The 22,037-nt window shown below is 44.9% G+C and overlaps 1 protein-coding gene across 1 annotated transcript; it reads left to right on the forward strand.

Moving 5' to 3' along the window:
* The first annotated feature begins 29 nt into the window (after positions 1-29).
* On the forward strand, positions 30-19,606 carry KAT14 (lysine acetyltransferase 14). The gene is made up of 10 exons (XM_082481253.1): positions 30-326; positions 2,803-2,921; positions 5,051-5,172; positions 7,659-7,840; positions 8,416-8,835; positions 9,803-10,374; positions 10,909-11,045; positions 11,550-11,725; positions 14,934-15,124; positions 17,745-19,606. Exons 1-10 carry the CDS (start codon positions 71-73, stop codon positions 17,916-17,918), a joined length of 2,349 nt encoding a protein of 782 aa, XP_082337379.1. The 5' UTR covers positions 30-70; the 3' UTR covers positions 17,919-19,606.
* Positions 19,607-22,037: the final 2,431 nt, after the last annotated feature.

The following is a 22,037-nucleotide window of genomic DNA, read 5'->3' on the forward strand; positions in this document are numbered from 1 at the left end:
GCACATCCAGCGTGGATGGACTTGTTAATGTGGGGAGGAACAGCTCCTTGTTTTGCAAACACCATCTAGGATGGCTAATAACGTTCACATGAGTGGGCTGCTGAGCCGCCACGATGATGAAGCCACCAGGACCTCCACCTCAGAGGGCTTGGAGGAGGGTGAGGTGGAAGGGGAGACCCTCCTGATTGTCGAATCTGAGGACCAGGCTTCGGTGGACTTATCGCATGACCAGAGTGGGGACTCTCTGAACAGCGACGAAGGTGATGTGTCCTGGATGGAGGAGATGTCCTATTACTGCGAGAAGTGCCAGAAGTGGATTCCAGCAAGTAAGCCTGATGGTTGTGTTGTGTTTTGCTTACCTCACTGGGGTGGTTGTTTGCCAGGTGGTTACGCTGTCCTGCATATTTTATGGGGCACCCCTTGTTTAGCTGTATCCCATCCTATGTTGGAGGAGAAAGGAGGTCTCGGCATTGCTTGGAGCCCAGCAGCCTGATGCCAGCAGTGTGTGTTAGGGACTTTGGTCCATGAACTGCATGGGTGTCCAAAGCTGGCATTTCCTGGAAAGAAATGGGACCGTCTTCTTTGATTAGTAAAGAACAAGGGTATGACTTCAGAAACACACACACCCTCCCGAGTCTTGCTCCTGGTGTGTTTAGGGGACTTTGCCCACACAACTTGGCCTCTCTGCTCGCTCAGATAAAGATAACGACCCTTGCTGTACAACTCTTCCTGTGGAGGAAGAGAGCTTTGGGATAGTGATACTTTTTCTTTATTTCTTTTTTGTTTCCTGGTCAGTTTGTCACATCTGTGGAGCATATGGCTAAATCTCAACCTTAATGGTTTCTGGGTAATGTGAATTTAATTTAGCTTTCACAGAAGCGTGTCCAGCCTGTAGCAGCTAACTTTGGGAGGTGTTTGAAGCAAGCTGTGGAACTTGATCCCTCTGCTCCTGCTGCTTGACATAAGATATATGCTGTTAGCAACGTAACAGACTAAACTTTACTTTCTAAATTCTGGATTATTCTGTTATTAGATCCAAAAGCAAGATATTGCTAAGAACTGGTTGTTTTTTGGTGTGTTTGGCGGGTTTTTTTGTTACTTTTGTGGCTAGAAATAGCAAACTTTTCAGGTGGCACTTGCCCTGCAGATATGTCAGAGCTGGCCTTTTTGCCATCTTAGAATTTGCCAAAAGTTGCAGTGTAGAAATTTCCTCTCAAGGTGTGTCTTGATGTTAATGTAATGGAACCAGCATCCTACTATTAAGGTAGTGTGCAGTTAAAGGGACATATTAACTTGAAATGTATTGATAAATGAAAAAATGGAGTAGAGTTAAAGGTAGCATGAGATATCTCATCTTGGAATACTTGATTTAACACTCAATTTGTTTTATTTTACAAAGATGTTCCTCTCTCTCGTTGCTGTGGAACAAATCCAAAGAGCAGAAAAAGCCAATCCCAGAGCAACAGTAACTAGATACAAATGTGCAAAGTAAATGAGCTGGAAAAGGGCAATACTGTTCTCTTTGCTAATTGTTCAGTTATATGGATATCAATTGTCACTTGTGAAAATCATCAACACGCTCAGACAAATTATCACTTTTTATATTAAATTGCCATGTAGAAATTCTGTTAATCTACTAAGTGTGGGGGTGTTTCCCCCCATCGGACATAGGTGCAACTTTAATAGTGAGATTCTACAATTCACTACGGAAACAGCATCCGTATATTACAAATGTTTGATTTGGTGTCATTATACAGTAAAAGAGATGCCATACTTTTAGAGAACGACCTTTTGTGTGTGACTTTTCAGAAATGCTGTAGTCTTAGCTGTTTCCATGTCCTTTGATTTTATTTTTTAATTTTTCATATTTGTGTGAATTAACTTCTGGTGAGTTTATAAGTTCTGATTCATATGATGGTGGTTTTTTTGTTTTTTTGTTTTTTTTTTCCTCTGCTGCAGAAACATAGAATTAGAGCCTGTAACTTTGGATGCATGGGGTTTTACAGGTGGCTCTATCCCAGCGGATCACTTTTGTTCAGACAAATGTTTATGCAGAGTTAGCTTTACACAGCAAAGCATATGCTGAAGTGCTTTGCTGATTTGGGAGCCAATGCATCAACTGCAGTAAAGAAGAACTCTTTCCTGATAATGTTGGGCTGTTCTTTTGTCTCTCCATCTCAAGGACAGAAAATCTTCCCCTGATAAGATAAATAAATACCTTAAAGCTTCACAGCATGTCTGCTGCAGTGCATCCTAGAGGCTGCTGTAAACAGGGACTGGCAGCCTTACTTTATTAACAGTTTGTGGACAGGGAAAGAGAGAGCTGTAAAGACTTAGCAGTGACTGGAAAGGTGATGTGGAAGAGAAAGCTTGTATATTCTGATAGCCTTTACAGTACCATACCTTCTCTTAACAGGTCAGGTTTGGGTTTTGTTTTAAATAGAGTGGGAAAACAGTTATTTATTGAAGTATATAGGTTATCCTGGGAAAGAAAGACGGAATGAGAAAAGCAGTGGAAACAAGGAAATCCTTGGTTTTGTACCTGCATTCACATGTTAAGTAGAACGCCCCTTTTCTGTGCCTGTGCTTTTCAGTTGGTCTCTGGCTGCTGCAGCTGTGACATGAATCTGTGCCTTCCATTGCAGCCAGTTCTGATGCTTCCTGGGAACTAAGTCTCTGGACTCTGGGGAAAAAAAGGCAAAAAGTACTTTTCTGCCTGATGCTGCAAAGGAGATTTGCATTCCCTACGACATTTTTTCCTATAAAAGGACAAAAAAATTGATTTTTGCCTATTCATTTCAGGTCAACTGAGAGAACAGCTCAGCTACCTCAAAGGAGATAACTTTTTCAGATTTACTTGCTCCGATTGCTCGGAAGATGGGAAGGAGCAATTTGAACGGCTGAGATTAACATGGCAACAAGTAAGTGAAACGTTTGTGCCAGCAGAACAACCACGGGACTTTCTAAAATTGTTGTTTGTTGTGTATGTGCTACCTAGAAATGGAGGATCAGGTATAGGTAACAAAGAAACGTATGCATGAACTTCAGAAATGAATTAGCTAAGGATTGCCTGCATATTAGAACTCGGGCATTTGGCAGGTAAATTGAAAGATAATCGTACAAACCACATTCCTCTTTTTTTTTTTTTTTTTTTTTTTTTCTTCCCCTTATGTTGCTCATGAATTCATAGCTTCAGGCTGGTTTGGAAAAGCAAACCGAATGCAATTTGGCTGCTAGGTATGAACAGCTTTTTGAGTAGAAGAGCAAGTGTAAAACCAGTGAGGTGGCAACATACAACCAGAAAGCTTGCCAGCTCCCTGAACGCAAAGCTCCAACCTGGCTGCTTACTTTCCAGCAATAGTCCTTGCTGGAATTTGCTATTTCAGTCACTTGCACACCTGAGCAATCAACATAATTTGCGTTATACAGCAGCGACCATGTGGGTAAACTGATGCGCACCGTTTTGCTCTAAGCAGGGCGCTGGAGGGGCGGGCAGGCAGTGCTGGCTGTCTCTGCATAAAATGAATTTGATCAAGCAGTAGCTTAAGTGTTTCCACGTGCTGAGCATCGGGCAGTAAGTGCGAGACATCTGTTTGCATCCTTTGGGGCAGTAGTGGTGTGCTGTCTCATAATAAGATCTTTTAAAGCATCAGTTGTATCTCCTGCAGTGCTTTCTTGTGGTGCCCAGTGCAGGGCTGCGCAAGAGAAAACGTTGGTGTAGCAGTCTGTGGCTAGCGGACTGGCAGAGTTTCACCAAATTACAGATCTGGAGAGCAAAGACTGCTAGCATTACGCCTAGGTCTCTTCAGAGTGGCATGGGGAAGGGACAGGCAAAATCAAAACAGGTGAGGAAGAAATTTGACTAGTGAAGAAACTATCTCCCTAGGCTTCCAGCAGCCAGAGCTGCTGCTGCTTCTGGGTAAGTCAAATTGAGGGAAGTGGTCAAATTTACCTGACGTAGGAAAAATTGGGACAGCGATTTCTGGATTTTTTTTTTTCAGAGTATGTGGCCTCAACAGATCCTTAACTTTAGCCAGTTGAAAAGAGAATTGGTTTCGAAGTCCTGAGACACTGTCCCACCTAACTTAAAAAACACAAAGTCCTAGGCAAATAGTTATCAGTCTAAGAGGGGCTGTGAAGCGGAAATAGGGTACAGGGGACATTAAAGCTGTCTGTATTTCCTCTTTTTGGCATCTTCAGCAATGTATTCCAGAAAGCTATGGCACACTGCGAGGAGACCCATCTCCCTAAGAAAAATACATTTCAAACTTCCCTGACAGTGAAGAATAAATTCCTGTTGGAAGTAGCATCCAACTGAGGCTGTGTGATTGTTGAAGGATGGTCCCAGCCCAGCTGTACGATTTGAGTTGTATTCAAATGAATTGGATAAACATAATTAAGTTAGCCACCTAGCATTTACTGACAAAGAGGTGTGATATTTTTCAAACCTGCCCTTTAGTTTAGGCACTTAATAGGTCAGACTAAATCTGGGTGTGAAGCACGTCAATGAGCTGTAAATGGATTGTCTTTAATGAAGATCACTGGGAGACAAACTTAGTTCTTGTATACCCAGAAAAATTAGGAGTTATCATGGAACAGAGAGTTTACTGTCAGTTCCGTTTGAAACATAACAGTAAGTATTTAGAAGGACCATTGTCACTAGATGGATGAAATTGTGGGATTACTTGTGACTTTTTTTAATATTTTTTTCCCTACCTCCACTCTACATTCAGACTCCAGCTGTGGTATAATTCATTTATACAACCATTGCAAAAGCTCGTATTCAGCATAAACCTGCATAACTAGGCAGCTTGTTATTCCCTTGGGATGGAGAAATCTCTGGGAGAATGTGCATCTAACAATAGAAAGACGAGAACGGGCAGCATGAAAGCAGGAAGAAGATGGATTGCAGAAGTTGCCTATGAGATGTTGCAAAAATAAGATATTTATGAGGGAGCAAAGATTTGTGTGCGTGTGTGGCAGCTGCGGGGGGCAGTTCAGCAGATGAAACAGAAAAAGACTCACTTGTATCCAACGCTTTCTGTTCCAGGTTGTCATGCTGGCAATGTACAATTTGTCTCTGGAGGGAACGGGCCGTCAGGGGTACTTCAGATGGAAAGAAGATATTTGTGCTTTTATTGAGAAACACTGGACTTTCTTATTAGGGAACAGGTAAAGAAGTGATGTATCCCTGCCCATCTGGTTGGTGAGCCAAGGGAATTAAAACCTGTTATAAAGATGAAAAAGAATCTTGGTTAACTTGTTGATGTCTCTGTTGAGCCTCGCTAGTGAAAAAATTGGAGGATTTAATATTGAGAACCTATTCGTAAGCATGAGGGGTACTCTTGAGAAAGAATAAGCATTTCTTAGTGGGGAAAAAAATAACCCAAAGAATGTCACACAAAAGCAATGTAAATGTATTTATTTGGGGTTATTTCTTATATTCCTGTAGGCAGCATATGAACCTGCAAAGCCTTTGTCACTGGGCTTAAAAGAAAAACAAACAAACAAACAAAACAAAACCAAGAGGTGCAGCAAAGTACCATGTTACTTGGCTGTAAAGCTTACATGGACCCACTTCTCCAAAAGGGAAAATGGTGCCTTGTCTGTTAGCTTGGTTTGGATCTTAGTAGAAATGTTAGTGTTGGTCCCCTCTGGAAGCTAGGGAGACCCTGACAGGAAGGCAGCTGATGGCCCATTGTCCCTCACTCAGGGAAACGTCACCTCCCAGGGTTTGCTGCTGCCTTTTGAGACCTGCCCTGGGAACTGGGTACTCCCTGCTCTGATTAAATTCAGATGAAGTGATTACTGGCCTCAGACGTAGCCTCCTCACTTGCCCGGACAAGCCACTGATGGAGCAGGGACAGCTGAACCCTGTCTGTAGCGGTTCGAGGTGTGCCATGCTTTACATTTTTGGCGTACTAAAGCACAGTTTATCCAGACTTACTGTAACGCTCCCAACTCTGATCTGGGGCACCTGAGTTTCATAGAATCATAGAATGGTTTAGGATGGAAAGGACCTTGAAGATCATCGAGTCCCAACCCCCCTGCCATAAGCAGGGACGCTTCCCCCTAGACCAGGTTGCCCAAGGCCACGTCCAGCCTGGCCTCGAACACCTCCAGGGATGGGGCCTCAACAGCCTCTCTGGGCAACCTGTTCCAGTGCTTTACCACACTCAGAGCGAAAAACTTCTTCCTAATGTTTAATCTGAACCTGCCCTCTTCCAGTTTAAAGCCATTCCCCCTTGTCCTATCGCTACATGCCCCGGTAAAAAGTCCTTCCCCAGCTCTCCCGTAGGTCCCCTTTAGGTACTGGAGGGCCGCAAGGTTTAACCCTCCACAGTTGAGGGTCAGTACCCCAAGGTGTGTAACTGGCAACGCTCAGACAGCAGTGAATACCTGGTTGGCCTAGCCTAGCCCGAGTACTGAAGTTTTTGCCAGTGGAGGCGTGCAAAGGCAAGGAGGAATCCCGAGATCACGTGCAAATAAGGGTTTAGACTCTACACCTGATTCTCCAGTAGCCAAGGGAGTTATTGGCTACAGGGCAATTTTTTAATATTTCTTCTTGCTTCTTCCCTAAGCAATGTTTTAGTTAGCCCTGTGACCAGTTCTTAGAGGAACAAAAAGTGCTCAGATGCCCAGTAGAGTACACTGCCCTGCAGAGAGAAAGGCTTAAATGAGCTCCCTGCCTCCAAGTGGTCAAAAAGGTGCTTCAAAAATAGTTCAGTGAGTGTGGCTGGCTGGTGCGTTGACTAGTAGGGATCCTCTTCCCCATGCTGCAGAACTCTTATGGCAGAAATCTCCAAGCAGAGATAGGGCTCCAGTATATATGGCATGGATATGTCTGTGGGACAAGCATACATACTGTGTTACCTTGCCGTTCCCTGCAGCTAAATTGTCCTCGGAGATTTATTTCTCTGATCCCTAACTCTGCTTCTCTGCAGTGTCTGACAAGGCTGCGGCTATTCTGCTAGAATGATCAGACCTGAAGTCCCTCTGTGAATTCAGCCTTAGGGGTCCTGTCCTACAGCTCTGGGAGCTAAATGAAATCTCAAAGTAGTCAAGGCAGGCATTTAAATTAAGTTTGTCTTTCCTTCTCTGTGAAGTGACGCCTTTATCTCTACCTTTCCCTTGCCTCTCCCGTCCTGCACACCCAGACTCCTGTTTGCCGTCTTCAGTAATGGAATATGGCTCTGCAATGTCAGGTCGACACAGCTATCCCTAGGGTTCTGTTCCTGTTCTTGCATCATCAAATTGTTAACCAAGGTAGCAACATCAGCATTTAAAAGCTGGGGGTTCCAGTGGCAGGGTAGACCTCTCCTCTGGAGGCTCAGCTTGTGGCAGCTCATTGACAAAAGAAAAATTCCATCTTGCCTACTGCATTTGCGTGACATTTATGGAGCATATGTACACAGCGCTTTGTGCATCAGAGCCCACCAGTACATTGTAGCTTGCCCTTCAGAGGGGTTCTCTGTTATGACAAGAAATTAATTAATTTTAGCCTCTTTGAGGATGGGGGTGTAGGGGATACGTTGTCCCCCGGCATCAGTGGCAGAAGCACTCTGCCCTTTCCATCCTGGCAGAGGGAGGAAGCTTCAGGATGAAAGCACAGCTGGAGAGTGGGGACCTAACACTTCTTTTCCCCTCTCCCACGATAGGAAAAAGACTTCAACATGGTGGAGCACAGTCGCTGGCTGTCTCTCTGTGGGGAGCCCCTTGTTTTTCCGCTCAGGGGCACAGGAATTTGGAGAACCAGGGTGGTGGAAACTGGTTCATAATAAACCCCCAACCATGAAACCTGAAGGAGAGAAGTTGTCTGCGTCTGCACTAAAGGCAAAAGGTAACTCTTTCCCTGATGGCGTGTAGGTTCCTAGCTAGGGCCAGCGCTGACAGAGCTGGAAAACATGAGAAAAGTTTATTTAAAACAATATGTTTGTGTGTATGGACAGTTACAGGGCATGATTTTTTTTTTTCTTAGTTTAGCTGTGCTGTAATGCTTGATTTAAGAGGACTGTGTTGCATGTGCTGTAGTATGAGAAGCCTGTTATATTTTATTGCCTTTTTGCATTGTGCCAACCCATTTAAAGGCTTTTGAAATTTGTTCAGTTTTTTTGTAGCTGAAATCTACAATTTCTCTGCTCCTGTTTACCCTGGGAATGTTTTTTTATGTTTTGTGCATAGTAGATGAAAATTCCCTTCTGTGCAGAGGAGCAAAATTGGGGCTTAAATGAGTCTTGTGCATTGGTGCCAATGCAGTGGTGCATTGGCTACATGTCCTGGAGTGACTTTCTTGTATATTTTGAAAATACGTCTTCTAAGATTTGAAGTCAGTGTGGGTTTTTTTTGACTGTATAGTATGTATCCAGTGACTGCAGGAGCTCAGTGCCTGTTAGAATAAACAAACTACTCCTTTAGCAGCTTCAAAGCCACCTCTGGATCCTATCATTACTGTGGAAGGACTCAGGAAGCGGGTAAGCCGCAATCCAGTCGAATCGGCCATGGAGCTGAAGGAGAAGAGATCTCGCACTCAGGAAGCCAAGGATATTCGGAGAGCCCAGAAGGAGGCAGCCGGCTTCCTAGACCGGAGTACTTCCTCCACTCCCGTTAAATTCACCAGTCGAGGCCGTCGTCCTGATATTGTCCTTGAGAAAGGAGAGGTGATTGACTTCTCCTCCTTGAGCTCTTCAGATCGCACTCCTCTGACAAGCCCTTCTCCTTCCCCATCTCTGGACTTCTCTGCTCCTGGCACTCCAGCCTCGCATTCAGCTACTCCCAGCCTTCTCTCGGAAGCAGATCTCATCCCAGATGTCATGCCACCACAGGCTCTGTTTCATGGTAAGAGATGCCATGGTTTTTCTTTAATAAGCCGTACATAGTTGTCAAGGAAGATGTTTAAAAAAAAAAAAAAAAAAAAAAAAAAGAAACTTGTAACGAGCTGCAGGATCTTTTCAAGGTAAGATGGAGAGTAACTGGTAAACTTCTGTTTGTCTTAGTTGTGTGTAAATCTTGATTAGTTTTCCATAGTTGTATTGCCAACTTCTAAGGCCAGAAGGAACCACCATTATGGTCTTCTGAGGGATCCTGAATAAACAGCGCATAGATTTCACCTAGCAACTGCTGCACCACTCAGCATAGGCAACACAGATTACGATGCTAGATAGCAACTCCTAATTTTGCCTCAACTGTTTCTTAAATGAGAGAAATTTTAATTCTGATAATGTTCCAGTAGTTCTATAAGTTCAAGCATCCCAATCGACAAATGTTACATTTCAGTCAGGTTGCAAAGCAGTGGTGCTGAAGGCTTGTAGGAGCCAGACCTCAATCTAATTGGAGAAGTTGAGAATAAAGCACTTCTTGTTGGAAGGATAGTCAGGTTCTTTAGAGGGACAAATCCTGTGCTTCTATGACTCCTAACTGTTGCCTCAGTTTAAACAGAACTCTTCCAGGGTATGCTAGCTGAAGACAGAGCTCACCAACGTGACCATTTGATCCTCAGTCTTCAGGAACTTTCAAAAATATAACACTTGTCAAAGAGTATGAGCTTGCAGCTCAGGAGTGCCATGTTTTTGAATGCCAAAATACAAGACACCTTAGGAGCAGGATTCATTTGGGTCCTGAAATTGGACTCCTTATGGTGTCTCCCATCCAAAATCAGGAGGTCCAGAAGTGTATAGAAAATGGAGTGTGTTGAGTAAACCCGTATTATTTCTCCTTAGCAGAAAAGTCCTGTGACAACCCTTTTCGAAATGGGGCTTTGATATTTATATTTTTTTTTCCTGGATTATTTTGATCTCTTGAACAGACGATGAGGAGATGGAAGGAGATGGAGTCATAGACCCTGGAATAGAGTACGTGCCCCCTCCCAGTGGGACAGCTGGTGCTGGCACTATGATAGCAAGTAGAAAAAAAGTGAAGACAGCTGAGCAGATCAAGCAAGAGGTGGAGAGTGAAGAAGAAAAAACGGAAAGGATGGAAGGTGATAATGAGGATCCTGAAGAGTCAAATGCATCACTGCAGGTGAGGGGGCGAGACAAGAGGAAGCCACAGCTGGAGAAAGATGCTAAACCCAGAGCTCCCAAGCATACTTCTGTTAGCATCTATGAGGAAAAACTGCTCCTGAAGAGACTGGAAGCCTGTCCCAATGCCATGAGCATGACCCCAGAGGCCCGGAGACTGAGGCGCAAGTTGATAGTGAGGCAGGCCAAGAGGGAAAGAGGACTGCCGCTCTTTGACTTGGACCAAGTTGTGAACGCTGCACTGCTCTTGGTTGATGGGATTTACGGAGCCAAAGAAGGAGGTGTTTCCAGGTCCCCAGTAGGGCAAGCAACATACAGAACTACTAGCCAGGACTTCAGGATCTTGGATAGATACCAGGTGAGTGTTTTCAAATCTAAGTGAGCTTTTGGCACTGGTTATTTTAGAGCTTTTGCTGCAGACAGCAGTGTCACCGTGAGGTTATCTGACTCCCAAAGTGAAAAAGATTATGCGAACAAGACTCATTTTGACTTGGGGCTGTGTCCCCACCAATGCTCTCACAAGCCCCTTTCTTCTTGGGACATGCTCATACAGCACAGCTGTCTGTCAGTGTCAGCGCCACAAATGTCTATGTATTTGTACTCCAGCCCTGCCCAAACGCTGATGGTGGAGGCCTGGAAGTACCCAAACAGGCGGTTGCTCTTTCATGTTGTATAGGAGGCATTTTTCAGAGTGATGTGTGTGGCTCATGGGTTTGGGCGCTAAATCTGAGAGTGCACAGCAAAGTACTGTGAGGTGTGACTGTCACACTGTGGGTCCAGTCCATCCTGGCAGATTGAAAGGCCCTTATTCTCCCTCTGTTGATGTGATTCCCCTGTGTTAAGTCATTGACTAATCTTCCCGAAATGCTCTGCATTTTTTTTGTACATATAGACAATGCTACCTGCCATGAAGGGATATCGACAGCATTCAACGAAGTTTCTGTATCGACTGGTCGGCTCAGAAGACCTGCTGACAGACCACAGTATTGTCAGTCCTTACACGTCCCGCGTCCTGAAACCTTACATCAGGTCAGAGGTTGAATTTGCTCTTGCCTTGTGAACCGACAGCCCACAGAGAGGACACCTTTCTTAAGCAGTGCTCCTCACTCATCCCTGGAGTACAACCCAGTATACTATGGTAACCCCAAAAGGATAGTGTTTAAATTAGGTAGCTGAGCGGTTAAACTGGCTTTGCGTCGGAAGGGGAATCTCCAAGAGAGGGCAGGGCGGAGAGGGAATCGCTGTAGTCATTCAGTGCAAGTTGCACCTGCTCTTGGGTCAGAACTGCAGTTTCCTGGTTCTGGCTTTCCAGCCTGGCTTGGCGTGCTGTGGATCCGGGAAGCATCCTGGCCTCTGGTGCGAGGGTGTTTTTGCTGAGCTGGGTGCTGTTTTCCCACATGAATGGAAGACTCTGTTCTTTTGTTCCAAGTTGAGCATGTCAGAAATATATTTTATGGGCAGTACCCATTCAGCTGCAGTGGCAGTTATTGTTGCTCACTCGCCTTTTGTGTTTGCTTTTCATGTTACTGGCAGGCGCGATTATGAGACAAAGCCCCCAAAACTCAGGCTCCTGGCAGAAATCCGGGCGTATCCACACAGGAATGATCTCAACTGGAAGGCTGAGCCAGAAGCACCCATTGATTACTGCTACGTTCGCCCTAATCACATCCCCACTATAAACTCCATGTGCCACGAATTCTTCTGGCCTGGTAAGGTTCTTTCAGCGCTTGGTTTTCTAAGAAAGAAGTGGGTTTGTTCAGAAAAAAAATGTTCTTGGGCCAACCTTTTCTTCAGTTGGTGTCTGGCTGGGTTCTTAGAAAACAATTATCTGATGTCATAGGAACGCAAGTTGAGATGGAGACATGGGTTTGGTGTCTTTGTCTTGCAAGATCATTTAGAACTGAGCAATTAGGCCCTAATTAACACAGCACTTAAAGAAATAGGTTGCTTTGAGTGACATCATTGATGCCAATAGGAGTAGTCAGTTACTAAAATTAAGCATCCAGTGAAACGTTTTGCAGAATCGGGCTGAAGTAAACAGTTTTGTACTAGAGATCTACTGCTCATTAACTTCATAAGAAAGTTTCTTCCTAGCCACTGGATATGTTGGAGTGAAATTGGGAATTGTACTTAAAACTGCAAGATTCACTGTGGTGTCCTTTATTTCTTCAAGCCTCAGTATTTGCAAGGTATGGGAAAGCTTGGGTATTGATTTTTTACGTGTCACTTCTTGAACTGTAGGCTCTTTGTGACAGTGACTGCCCTTTATGGGGGCAGTTATGACACTTTAGTCTCTAGGTCTTCTGAAATAATAATTGTGATGTTCATCTACTGCATGGATCAGCTTCTGATCAGTAAACAACGCAGCAGACTAATTTAGAAAAGCCCAGTACAAACAGTACACACCTTTATTCCGAGTAACTGTTTGCTTTATGTTTTGATTTGCAGATAGTGATTCAACAAGGTTTCTAGTTCAGCAGTGCTCATACGCTACAGTCAGCATTGGAGCTCTTTGTGCTACTCATTGTGCAAATTGCACAATTCAGGGGGAGATAACGTGGCATGCCTTCCCTTTCACAAGCTGTTTTGGAGCTCACAAGAGACACTCGCAATCCTGACAGAGGCTGAACCCCTTTGTCGTTGTCTCTGCTCTTCTGATAATGCATTTGAAGTTCTGGCCAAGTTGGGTTGCAACTTCATTAAGTTCTTCAGGACTCACCCTGTTTTATTTAACATAAGGAGCGTGGGTGTGTTCCACCCGACTGTGAACTGTTCATCATTAAATCAGAAAGCTGACACTCCCATCGGTCTCCAAACAGGAATCAAAATCTCTTCCATGGTGTAAATTTTCTGAGGTTGGGATTATACGATTATTGCACCTTGGTTCTGTTTTACCAGGAGAGGTAGACGGTGATACTTCAGGAGATAAAGTACAGTGTTTTTGTGAACGTGAAGGGTTTATCTTCACAACAGGCTGGTGCAGTTCTGGGGGTGGTGGGATATGCAGCTGTGAGGGCATCATTAAGCTAGTAGTTTGGAAAAACAGCTGTAATTGCACCTAAGTTTAGACATACGAAGCATGTATGCTTGGGGGATGCCATGGTCAGTAAATGACATCTTGGGTGTGCTCAGTTGCCTTCTAATAGTGATGCTCTCGTTGACCAAGTTCTTAAGCTTAAGCTATTCACCAGGTTGGGTAAGCCCAGGCCTATGAGTTCTTCCACCTCTCCGTATCCTTCCGGACAGAGCTGCTCTTGTTTCTGCCTTGTGAGAAACAAGTTTGCAGGTAGTTACTGCAAATGAGCAGATGTGAAGCAAGATTCCTCCTTGTTGTCTCTCACGGTATCTTGTGCCTTCATGTCCTAACGGGAAACATCTCCCAAGCAGACGAGTGGTAAACCGTACTGAGCTAAGCATCTTCCTACAGGAATAACTGCGTGCTGAGGGGACGGCACCATTTCATCGACGCCAGTGTGCTCAGGGCAATGTAGCGTTCCTGTACAGACACGCTGTAAGGCACTTCACAGTCCTTTGCAGCCTTAAGATAATTAACACGGCTCCCTATTGCCAATCGATTCCTCCCACGTCTTACTCCACCCAGCTTACTCTCGAGCAAGAAAATAATTCACCCGCTTATTTGTGCCTGGCACCTTATGAAGTCTTGCATCTCATCAAGAGTGATAAACATTACTGGAAAACACACTCTGCTCTTTTGTTATCCCACAGTCCAAATATATCTGCGACTGCCAATTTGAGGTTGAAACTAACATTTATGGCACAGAACCGCTACGTCTTGCACCTCGTTTAGGGCCTGTCCACACAAATTATTCTGGGCCGTGAACTGCACTGCTTGGCCCTAACGTGCTGCGTGGATGCTCTTAGGCTGCCGCAGCAGTGGGATTAGGCGAGGTAACAAACTCCACTCAGAAGCTACCAGCTTCAGGCGTTTCTGTCCAGCCTCTGACTCATGGAAGCACCACTGCCTTCGAGGCTGCTTCACGCCCCAGATTAGAGAATTTGCATGCTAAAAGCAAATGTTTTGATAGCGTTGAAAGCTGTGGTCAGGTTCGCAGTGCAGCTCCACAAACAGCTGAGTAAGCACAACAGAGGAAGCAGCACGGAGCTCCAGGCCAGGCAGAGAAAAGAGATAGGAACTTTAGGCAAGTAATGCTACCAAAGCTGAAGCCCGGTTTCGTGTCCGCAGTGTCTGGAGAGAGTTTGCAGGAAGAGCTGGGTGGCTCACTCGGTGCATCTGGCTGATAGGCTCTAAATCTCCCCCTTTCGCTTGTCTGCAGACAAGTCCTTCAGCATTTGCTGACTGGAATAGGAGCAGCATACACCAGCCTGGTGCTGGCCTGGCATTCCCAGGTGGAATGAAGAGGCAAAGCCTTATCCATTAATGATACTGCAGCCCTTAGGAGCCCTAGGCAAGGGGCACATACTTACTAGGACCCAATCCAGCAAGCATTTGCTCCTGCAAGTATCTTTATCCCCGTGCGTATTTAGAACTGGGTCCTCAGCAGAGTCTGCTGATACGGCTGAGAACACAAACCGAGGAAATATTAGTTGGGTGCTGAGGCTGTGTGATTTTTTTTTTATTTATTATTATTATTATTTTTATTTTTAAAACCATTCTGGTTTAGAGAACCCGCTTTTTGAGTTTTAGTTTCATCTTCGGGTCATTTGGGAGGAAATCAGCTTTGTTAATTTCTCCATGCAAGATCTTGTTTTGTTTGGTTGGTTGAAGTAGATTTGGTTCGATCTCAGGGCTTTGAAATGAAGGCAAAGGGAAGGGATCAAGTGAGTGTTTCTAAAAGGACTTAAAACTCTGAATTTCCATGCAAGTGTGACACGGTATAGTCTGCTTTTCTTTTGGTTTGCAATGCTTTCAGCTGCTGTTTCTCTCTTTCTCTGTAGGAATAGATTTGTCAGAATGCCTGCAGTATCCAGACTTCAGTGTTGTCGTCCTTTACAAGAAAGTTATCATCGCCTTTGGCTTTATGGTGCCAGACGTGAAATACAATGAAGCTTACATCTCTTTTCTTTTAGTCCACCCTGAGTGGAGAAGAGCTGGGATTGCAACCTTCATGATTTACCATCTTATCCAGGTAATGAAAAAGTCCCATGTCTCTGCTAAAGAACTAGCTCTCCCTTTCCCCTTGCCCTTTCTCTGCTTACAGACCCGCACAGGCTGTCAGCAGCCCGTGTGAATATTTATGGGGGGGAAATAACTTCAAAAGCAGGAGCTAAAATGTATTTAGAAGAATAACCATACTGGTCAGATCCTCAGAATTAGCGAGATGTTGTAGAATTTGACTATCTTGGGATTAAGTTTGTGTTCTTCAGTGGTCAATAATTCACATAACAGTAATACCGTAAATCTGGGGTTTAAAGGAGAAGATGAGATAATAGTGGGGAGGTTCAGTAAGAATCTGTTGCAGCTTTCTTGGCTACACCTGGAGGTTTATTCTGTGACCAGGGCCGTTGCATTAAATCACTTACTGATCTTAATCATTCACTTCTAATACGCTGGTTCAAATCCAGCTGAACTGAAGATAAAGAATAAGTGTTTGCAACCTCATTCAAATTTGCTCAAACTAGCTTGTACTGGGCTTTGTTCCACAGGGACACTTGGGAAAATTAATCTGAGCTAACTAAATGGGTGGTATTAAAGTAGTTCAACTTCATTAAACCCCTGAATGAATACTGTTATTCAGGTGGCCTTAATTCCATTCACTTTCTTGAATTAAATTGCAGGAAAGCCAGCTTAATTTTGGGTGAGGATGCAGACAGATGGCATTTTGAGAGCCCAGCTGCACCTCACCAGGGCCCACAGTTTTACCACTCCCTGAAGTCTCTTGGCAGAGCTGGTGATGTGAAACATTCCTTAACTTGTTTTAGTCAAGATGAGCAGCACTAGCAAAAACTCACCATTGAAACTGTTTTCCCTTGTACTCTCATTTGGCTGAAGAGAGGTAGGGAGTGCTGGCAGAGCCTTGGGAACCGTGATCTGTACCTTGGAAAAGTAGTTTTCACTGAGGGTAGCTCTTCTACCTACGCAGCTCTCTGCAATGTCCACCTCTGTTTGCTCTACGTGTTGACACAGGCCGTTAACTAGTCTACTTTAAATTCACCCCTTAGAGTTCCCGAGCACCTCTGTTTAAAGTGTTTAAGTAAATTGCTCTCAAGTGTAGTCTGCTGACGAGAGATGTCAACACCTAGTGAGAACAGGCGCAAGCGATGTGCCAAGGTTTGCAGAGATCCAGCAGCTGGACTCGTGTCTCTCCAGCGGAGTCGGGATGTGTTGGCAAGTCAGCTGCGGAAAAATCATCGCAGCTTTTTGTAGGACGTATCACAGCCAATTAACCTAATTCTGCTTGCAGGTAGACTAGCGTAAAATTATCATGTTGAGAGCCAGGCAGGTTTGAGGCTGATTAGGCTCGCTAGCAATGAGACATCAACATTGTACATTCAGCTCGCATTAGATTTATTTTTCCATTGCTGACTATTTGTCAGTGGCAGAAGGCATTTAGTCGTATAGGAGAGGAAATGGTGGTTGTGAACTCGTGTTCCTCAATTGCCAGATCGTATGTGCCGCTTCGCAGCCTGCTTGGGCTGACACCGGGGTCTGCTCTCTGTAGCTACAGCCGCTTTCATACACTGTTTGGATTAAGGGTAATTCCCTGTCTCTTGGATCAGCGTGCTGAGTTTGGGGATGGATTGTTGGGAATGGCATAATATGACAGAAAACGCTTTGATGCAAATGGTGCCTTGATGATGGGTTTGTTGTCAGAAGTTACCCTCTAATGCATTGAATCGAGAGGAACTAACTGCATCTTCTCACTCCAACTACCTTTTCCCAAAAATGAATCCTGATGATGTTTTTTGTTGTGTGGGGTTGTTTTTTGTTTGTGTGTGTTTTTTTTTTTTTTTTAAATCTCTGAGAGCGCTTTCCCTTTGAATGGTCTACCTTGGATATTTCCTAAAGGGTGCTACTGTTCCCACTTGGAGTTACAATGCATTCAGTATATACAGAATGCTATTAACAAACTAGATGAAAGCAGGAAAAAGTTGTTATATTAGCAACTTTATTAGAGAGCTGCTGGTTAGAATAATTTGGATCTTTACGGTAACTTCAGCCATGCCGTTTGCTGTCTGAACTGAATTCCCTGCCTTCTCAGGAGGAGAGTGCTGTGCCCTGAAGGATGGGAGAGGAGCTGGGTGGGATAGACAGGAATTCCAGCGTGGCAGCCCAGAGGTGCGCTGGGGCTGCTTGCGCGGTCCCAGAGCGCTCAGGTCTGTTTGCTGATGGGGAGGAGTGCAGCGCCTGATCCTCTGGCATGTTTTGTCTTTTCTTCAGGCCATTGTTAATAAGTATTTGAGATCAGTGCTGTACACCAAGATTACTTTTAATTAACAATTACTTAGCAATTGACAATGGAAAGCTGACAAATTATAATCCAAAACCTGCTTTCATTGTGAGAGTCCATGTTTCCCAGAAACAAAGGCTCTGAGAAAGAGCGGGGCTCTCTTCACCTTTCAGCTGTTGCTATGTGTGGTAACTTCTGTGTCGAGGCCTGCGATTTTCTCACATTTCCTCAGGAACTTGAATGCCTACTGATGAATCTCTTCACCTCCGCATTCCCCCAGAGGCTGTCTCATTCTCTTGCTGTGATTCTCTCTTTATTTTTTTTTTTTTTCCTTTTTTTCCTCCCCCTCCCTTGGCAGACCTGCATGGGCAAAGACGTAACCCTTCACGTCTCTGCAAGCAACCCTGCTATGCTGCTCTACCAAAAATTTGGATTTAAGACTGAAGAATACATTTTGGATTTCTATGACAAGTACTATCCCTTGGACAGCAAGGAGTGCAAGCACGCATTCTTTCTCAGGCTGCGGCGCTGATCTGTTGGAGCTGTCTCGGGGTCTGTGAAAAGCCCAATCTGTCAAGCAAAGTACTAAAGAACTACCACGGCTTTCAGCGGAGGACGTTGGCTGCCACGTGAGAGCTGGAACGCCTTTATCCCTAGGACTTCAGACATCAACAGTGCTATGTTGTGTGCTGAAAGTACAATCAAAGAGGACTGATTCCTACGCTCCAAGGGGAGAGGCCTGGAAAATGCCAACTGGGACATGCTGAAACCACTGGAAGACTGAAATTCTTTATGGGGAGTTTTCCTGCCACTGTTACTTTGGAGAGCCTCATTGACAAACAAAACAAAGCCCAAACAAAAAAATACTTGTCACTTCAGAGGGGGCCCATGGATTTCAAATTTTGAAACCTATAAAAAAAAAAGTTGCGGGTTTTTTGTTTCTGTTTATGGGAAATGAACATCTAAGCTTAAATCATCCACGGTGTTTCTGTGATTTGATTGCTTTGTTAGGAACCGTGTCTTGAATCTGTGAAGGGAAATAAGATATTGGTGCATCTAGCTGGATGCTAACTTTAGGAAAGCTCTACACGTGCCAGAACAGCAATACTGGAACCATGTTTTAGGAATAATGAAGAGCCTGTGAACTAATGTGGTCCCGAATGCAAGGCTCAGAGGAGATGTCTGTCTTCTGCTCCTTCCCTGCTGCCTCCCTTTCCCCTCGTTGCCCTTGTGCTCAATGTGAAGTTCTTGTAGTGCACAGTGTTTTGTGTTCAGAAACAAGATGTCAAATGGGTGTGTAGCTAGGCAAGGTAGGACACAACAGCTGCCAAATCAGCTCTTTGAAATCTTACAGCCTATCTGCCAGTTGTTGATCCTGCAGATCAGCCCTTTGGGCACACCTCTAACCACAGAGCCCACCTCGCACGCTCCATCATCCACCTCCTCCTGCTACAGATGCTCTAGCTAGAAGAAACGCAGAACAAAAGTCGGTGGTGACATTTGAAACGCAGGCTCTGGTTTGTGGAAGCAAGCTTTATGCAGCTTGGAGGGAGGAGAGGGTAGAGGTGGGTCAGTTCCAGTTCTTGGGAGCATCTAGGCTGTGATTTCATGGCTCTAAGTATAAGTAAAGATGAGAGCAAAGAATAAATAGGAAGAACCAAGAATTAAAAAAAAATACAAACCCCAAACAGTTTATGTGGTACTGGGGTCTGGTCCTTTTACACAGTTTAGCAAGTTCTCTCTCTCCCTGACTTTTATTGCAGATGAACAGTAAATTGGCAGATTGCTCTGCTGCCTGACTGAAGGTCAGTCCGTGCATTTTAAACACAAATCACATCCACGGTGCTGTTCCTTTCACATCAAGTCCCACAGAGAGCTACACAACAAATGTGACTTCTTTGTTCTTAATCCGCTGTGTATACCTGTTGGGTACCTGGCTATAGTAGTAGTTGCCTTAATGGAGTCTTCATTTTGGTAACAGCAGAGAGATGGACACAAAGTATGGGTTTGTATAGCCAATGTAAATCGTCACCAAAACAAAAACCGTTCTAGTGGGAGGGAAAAAAAACCATCCAAGCATTGTGTGCCCTAACATCTGTGCACATTTCTGCCTGCTTCATGACTCTGTGAAAATTTTCAGTGTTACTGATGTTATGAGTTAGCTGTACTTGGAAAGAAAAAAAATATCTGTCTTTATGAATGGAATTAAAGCCCTTCCCTTGGAAATGCTTCTCTCTAGTCATACTGTTTGTTAAACTGTCTCTCCACCATCTTATTTCATTGAAATCTAGCTAACTCAAGCATGCCCAATAGAGGAATCAAAGCACATGTATGGGCCATGGAGCAAGACAAGAAACTTTATTTCTCTACTGGGCATCCACATGCATGCAGGCCCTAGGCCCTAGCAGGCTCTTTCCTTACCAGTCAGAATTAGGAGATAAAAAATAATCTGAAGATGACCGGTTCTGCATCATGTTCTCAAAGGTGACTCTTAAGATTTTGAGGAGCTGCTTCTTCTGTGCTTACACCTCTGGGGCTTTGTCTCTCAGAGGGAGGATGCGAAGTGAAGAAGGTGTTAGAACAGCCCTGGGCTTCCTGCTGTGCTGCAGCCCGCTTGTTTTATCCAGGTGGTTTATTTACCCCAGATCCTCAAAGGCAATAAAGTGCCTTTGAGCCTTTGCACTTCACCCATTTTGCATCTGTCTGTCACCTGGAAAAGTAGAAATATCATTTGCCTTCTTCAGGGAGACTGGTAAGAATGAGCTTATTAAAGGTTACAGGGCATGGAGATCAATATTGGTGTTCTGCAGGCTGCAGAAACACAAAATCACTTTGCCTTTATGTGGACGTGGTTTGTTTCTTGCTAATTTGCCCATATTTCTTGGAAAATCAGCCAGTTAACTGCTATACCTATTATATCCCACATTCCCGGAACTGTAGGCTTGAGTTTTGATCCCTTGGCATTATCTTATGTAGAGGACACTCCCCACCCTGTTCCTTAGTGCTGCCTGTGAAAATCTGGCGTGGCTTTGAACTGCTTACTGTGATCCTTCCCTGTTGATCCTAATGTCTTTGGTGAGAACAGGGTGCAAGCATGGCTGGCTGGAGCATCATTTTGTTGATGGTTTGGGCAAAGATAAATAGCCGTGACCCAAGAAGACCTTCCTGACTTGCAAAGGGATCCCAGCAAACCTGACCTCAAGGACACTGGTGAAGCCTGCAGTACCTGTGCATTATTTCCGCTTAGCAACTCCAGCTGTCTCTAAGAGACAGTTTCTTTTACTCTGTTGGCTCTACGGGTGAGCACAGAGCATGGAAGGACTGTTTGGCGAGCAGGAATTCACCCCCTGCTTTCAGCAAGAGTCTTCTGAGGACAGGAGGTTGAGGCCAGCCTCCTTAACAGGTACTATGTGAAATCAAGTGTGCAATCTGATAGGGGCTGGCAGCCCTGGGGAAAAGCGCCGGGGTTGCCAGCGAGCTCTACCTGCCCTCACTAGGTCAGCACCAGAATTAAGCAGCCTTTGAAGTACCTATAAAATAGCCTCTGCAGCTCCATCTCTCTTTTGTGCCTGCACAAGGACAACTTCCAGCCTCCTCTCAAGAACATTTCCTCCCCAAAATCTTGAATAATGAGAAGCCCCAACGGCTTTTAAGCTTAGCAGCTTAAGGCTATGGCTTGAATGGTCACGTGCATCTAGCTTTCTCTGCAGCAGATGAGGGTCCTCCAAGGCTTGAAACGAACTGTGTGCTCTTAGCCCTTTGCTTGCCTCTTTGTGCCTCAGAGACCAACGTGATGAGTTATGTTAGCTGTGATTAGAAAGCCAGCATCCACTCCGCTTAATGACACGGTTACTCCACGCTTCCCTGAGCTGTGCAGTGACTGTAGCAGTGATTGCGGTTGCCAAACGCAGCCCAGTTTAACAGAACAAAGTTTTCCTGGAGAATAAAGGTGGAACCTCACCCTTTCCTAATAGGGTAGCAAAGCCCGAACCTTACCACGTGCTTGTCTGAGCTTTGATACTTGACAATCAGGAAGCTGCCTGCTGTGGTCAGCTTATCGTGCCTGTTGATCTAAGTGGCTAAGCTGGGTAAATACTGGGATCATTCTGCATAGCAGTCAGTAGTTTCATAGAAGTAATACTTGGCAGTTTACTTTGAAAGAGAAGTCTATTTCCCCAAGAGCCCTGATGTTGCACACATATGAGCTGAATGCTTCTTTTCAAGTTTCAGATCCAGCCTCGGGGAAGAAGGAAAAGTCTGCCTGGTCCATTCATTGCTACCTATGGTGTGAGGATGTGTTTCTCTGCAGACCCATCTGCTTGTGCTGATAGCTTTTAGTGAGTGGTTGAGCTAAGCCGTTTTTTATCCCTTGTCTCTGTCTGCTTTGCTTACATCAGCTTGCTCCAGGAGGTAATCTGGTCTGGGGGGTTACTTCCCTCTAGCCCTTGTGTTATTTTCTGGAGGAGACTTTGAGCAAGCACCGCAGGAAGCGGAGCCCCTGCCGCTGTGATGGAGGAGTAGCTGGTTCTTCCCCACAAAACCAGCTGCTTCCTGCCCCTGTGGCAGCCAGCCACATGGCCGGGTCCTGCTTCCTTCTCCAGGCGCGGGCAGCGTTAAGTCAGGCGGAGAGGGTGAGCTGAGCCGCTCCTGC

This window comes from Vanellus vanellus, assembly GCF_965231255.1.
Source record: "Vanellus vanellus genome assembly, chromosome: 3".
NCBI classification, from domain to species: domain Eukaryota; kingdom Metazoa; phylum Chordata; class Aves; order Charadriiformes; family Charadriidae; genus Vanellus; species Vanellus vanellus.

Bases quoted from the DNA above. Each gene is read 5' to 3' on its own strand.
- KAT14 (XM_082481253.1), top strand. From the start codon at position 71: ATGGCTAATAACGTTCACATGAGTGGGCTGCTGAGCCGCCACGATGAT. The intron at 2,922-5,050 runs GTAAGTGAAACG...TTTCTGTTCCAG, and splicing joins TGAGATTAACATGGCAACAA to GTTGTCATGCTGGCAATGTA. The intron at 11,046-11,549 runs GTCAGAGGTTGA...TGTTACTGGCAG, and splicing joins GTCCTGAAACCTTACATCAG to GCGCGATTATGAGACAAAGC.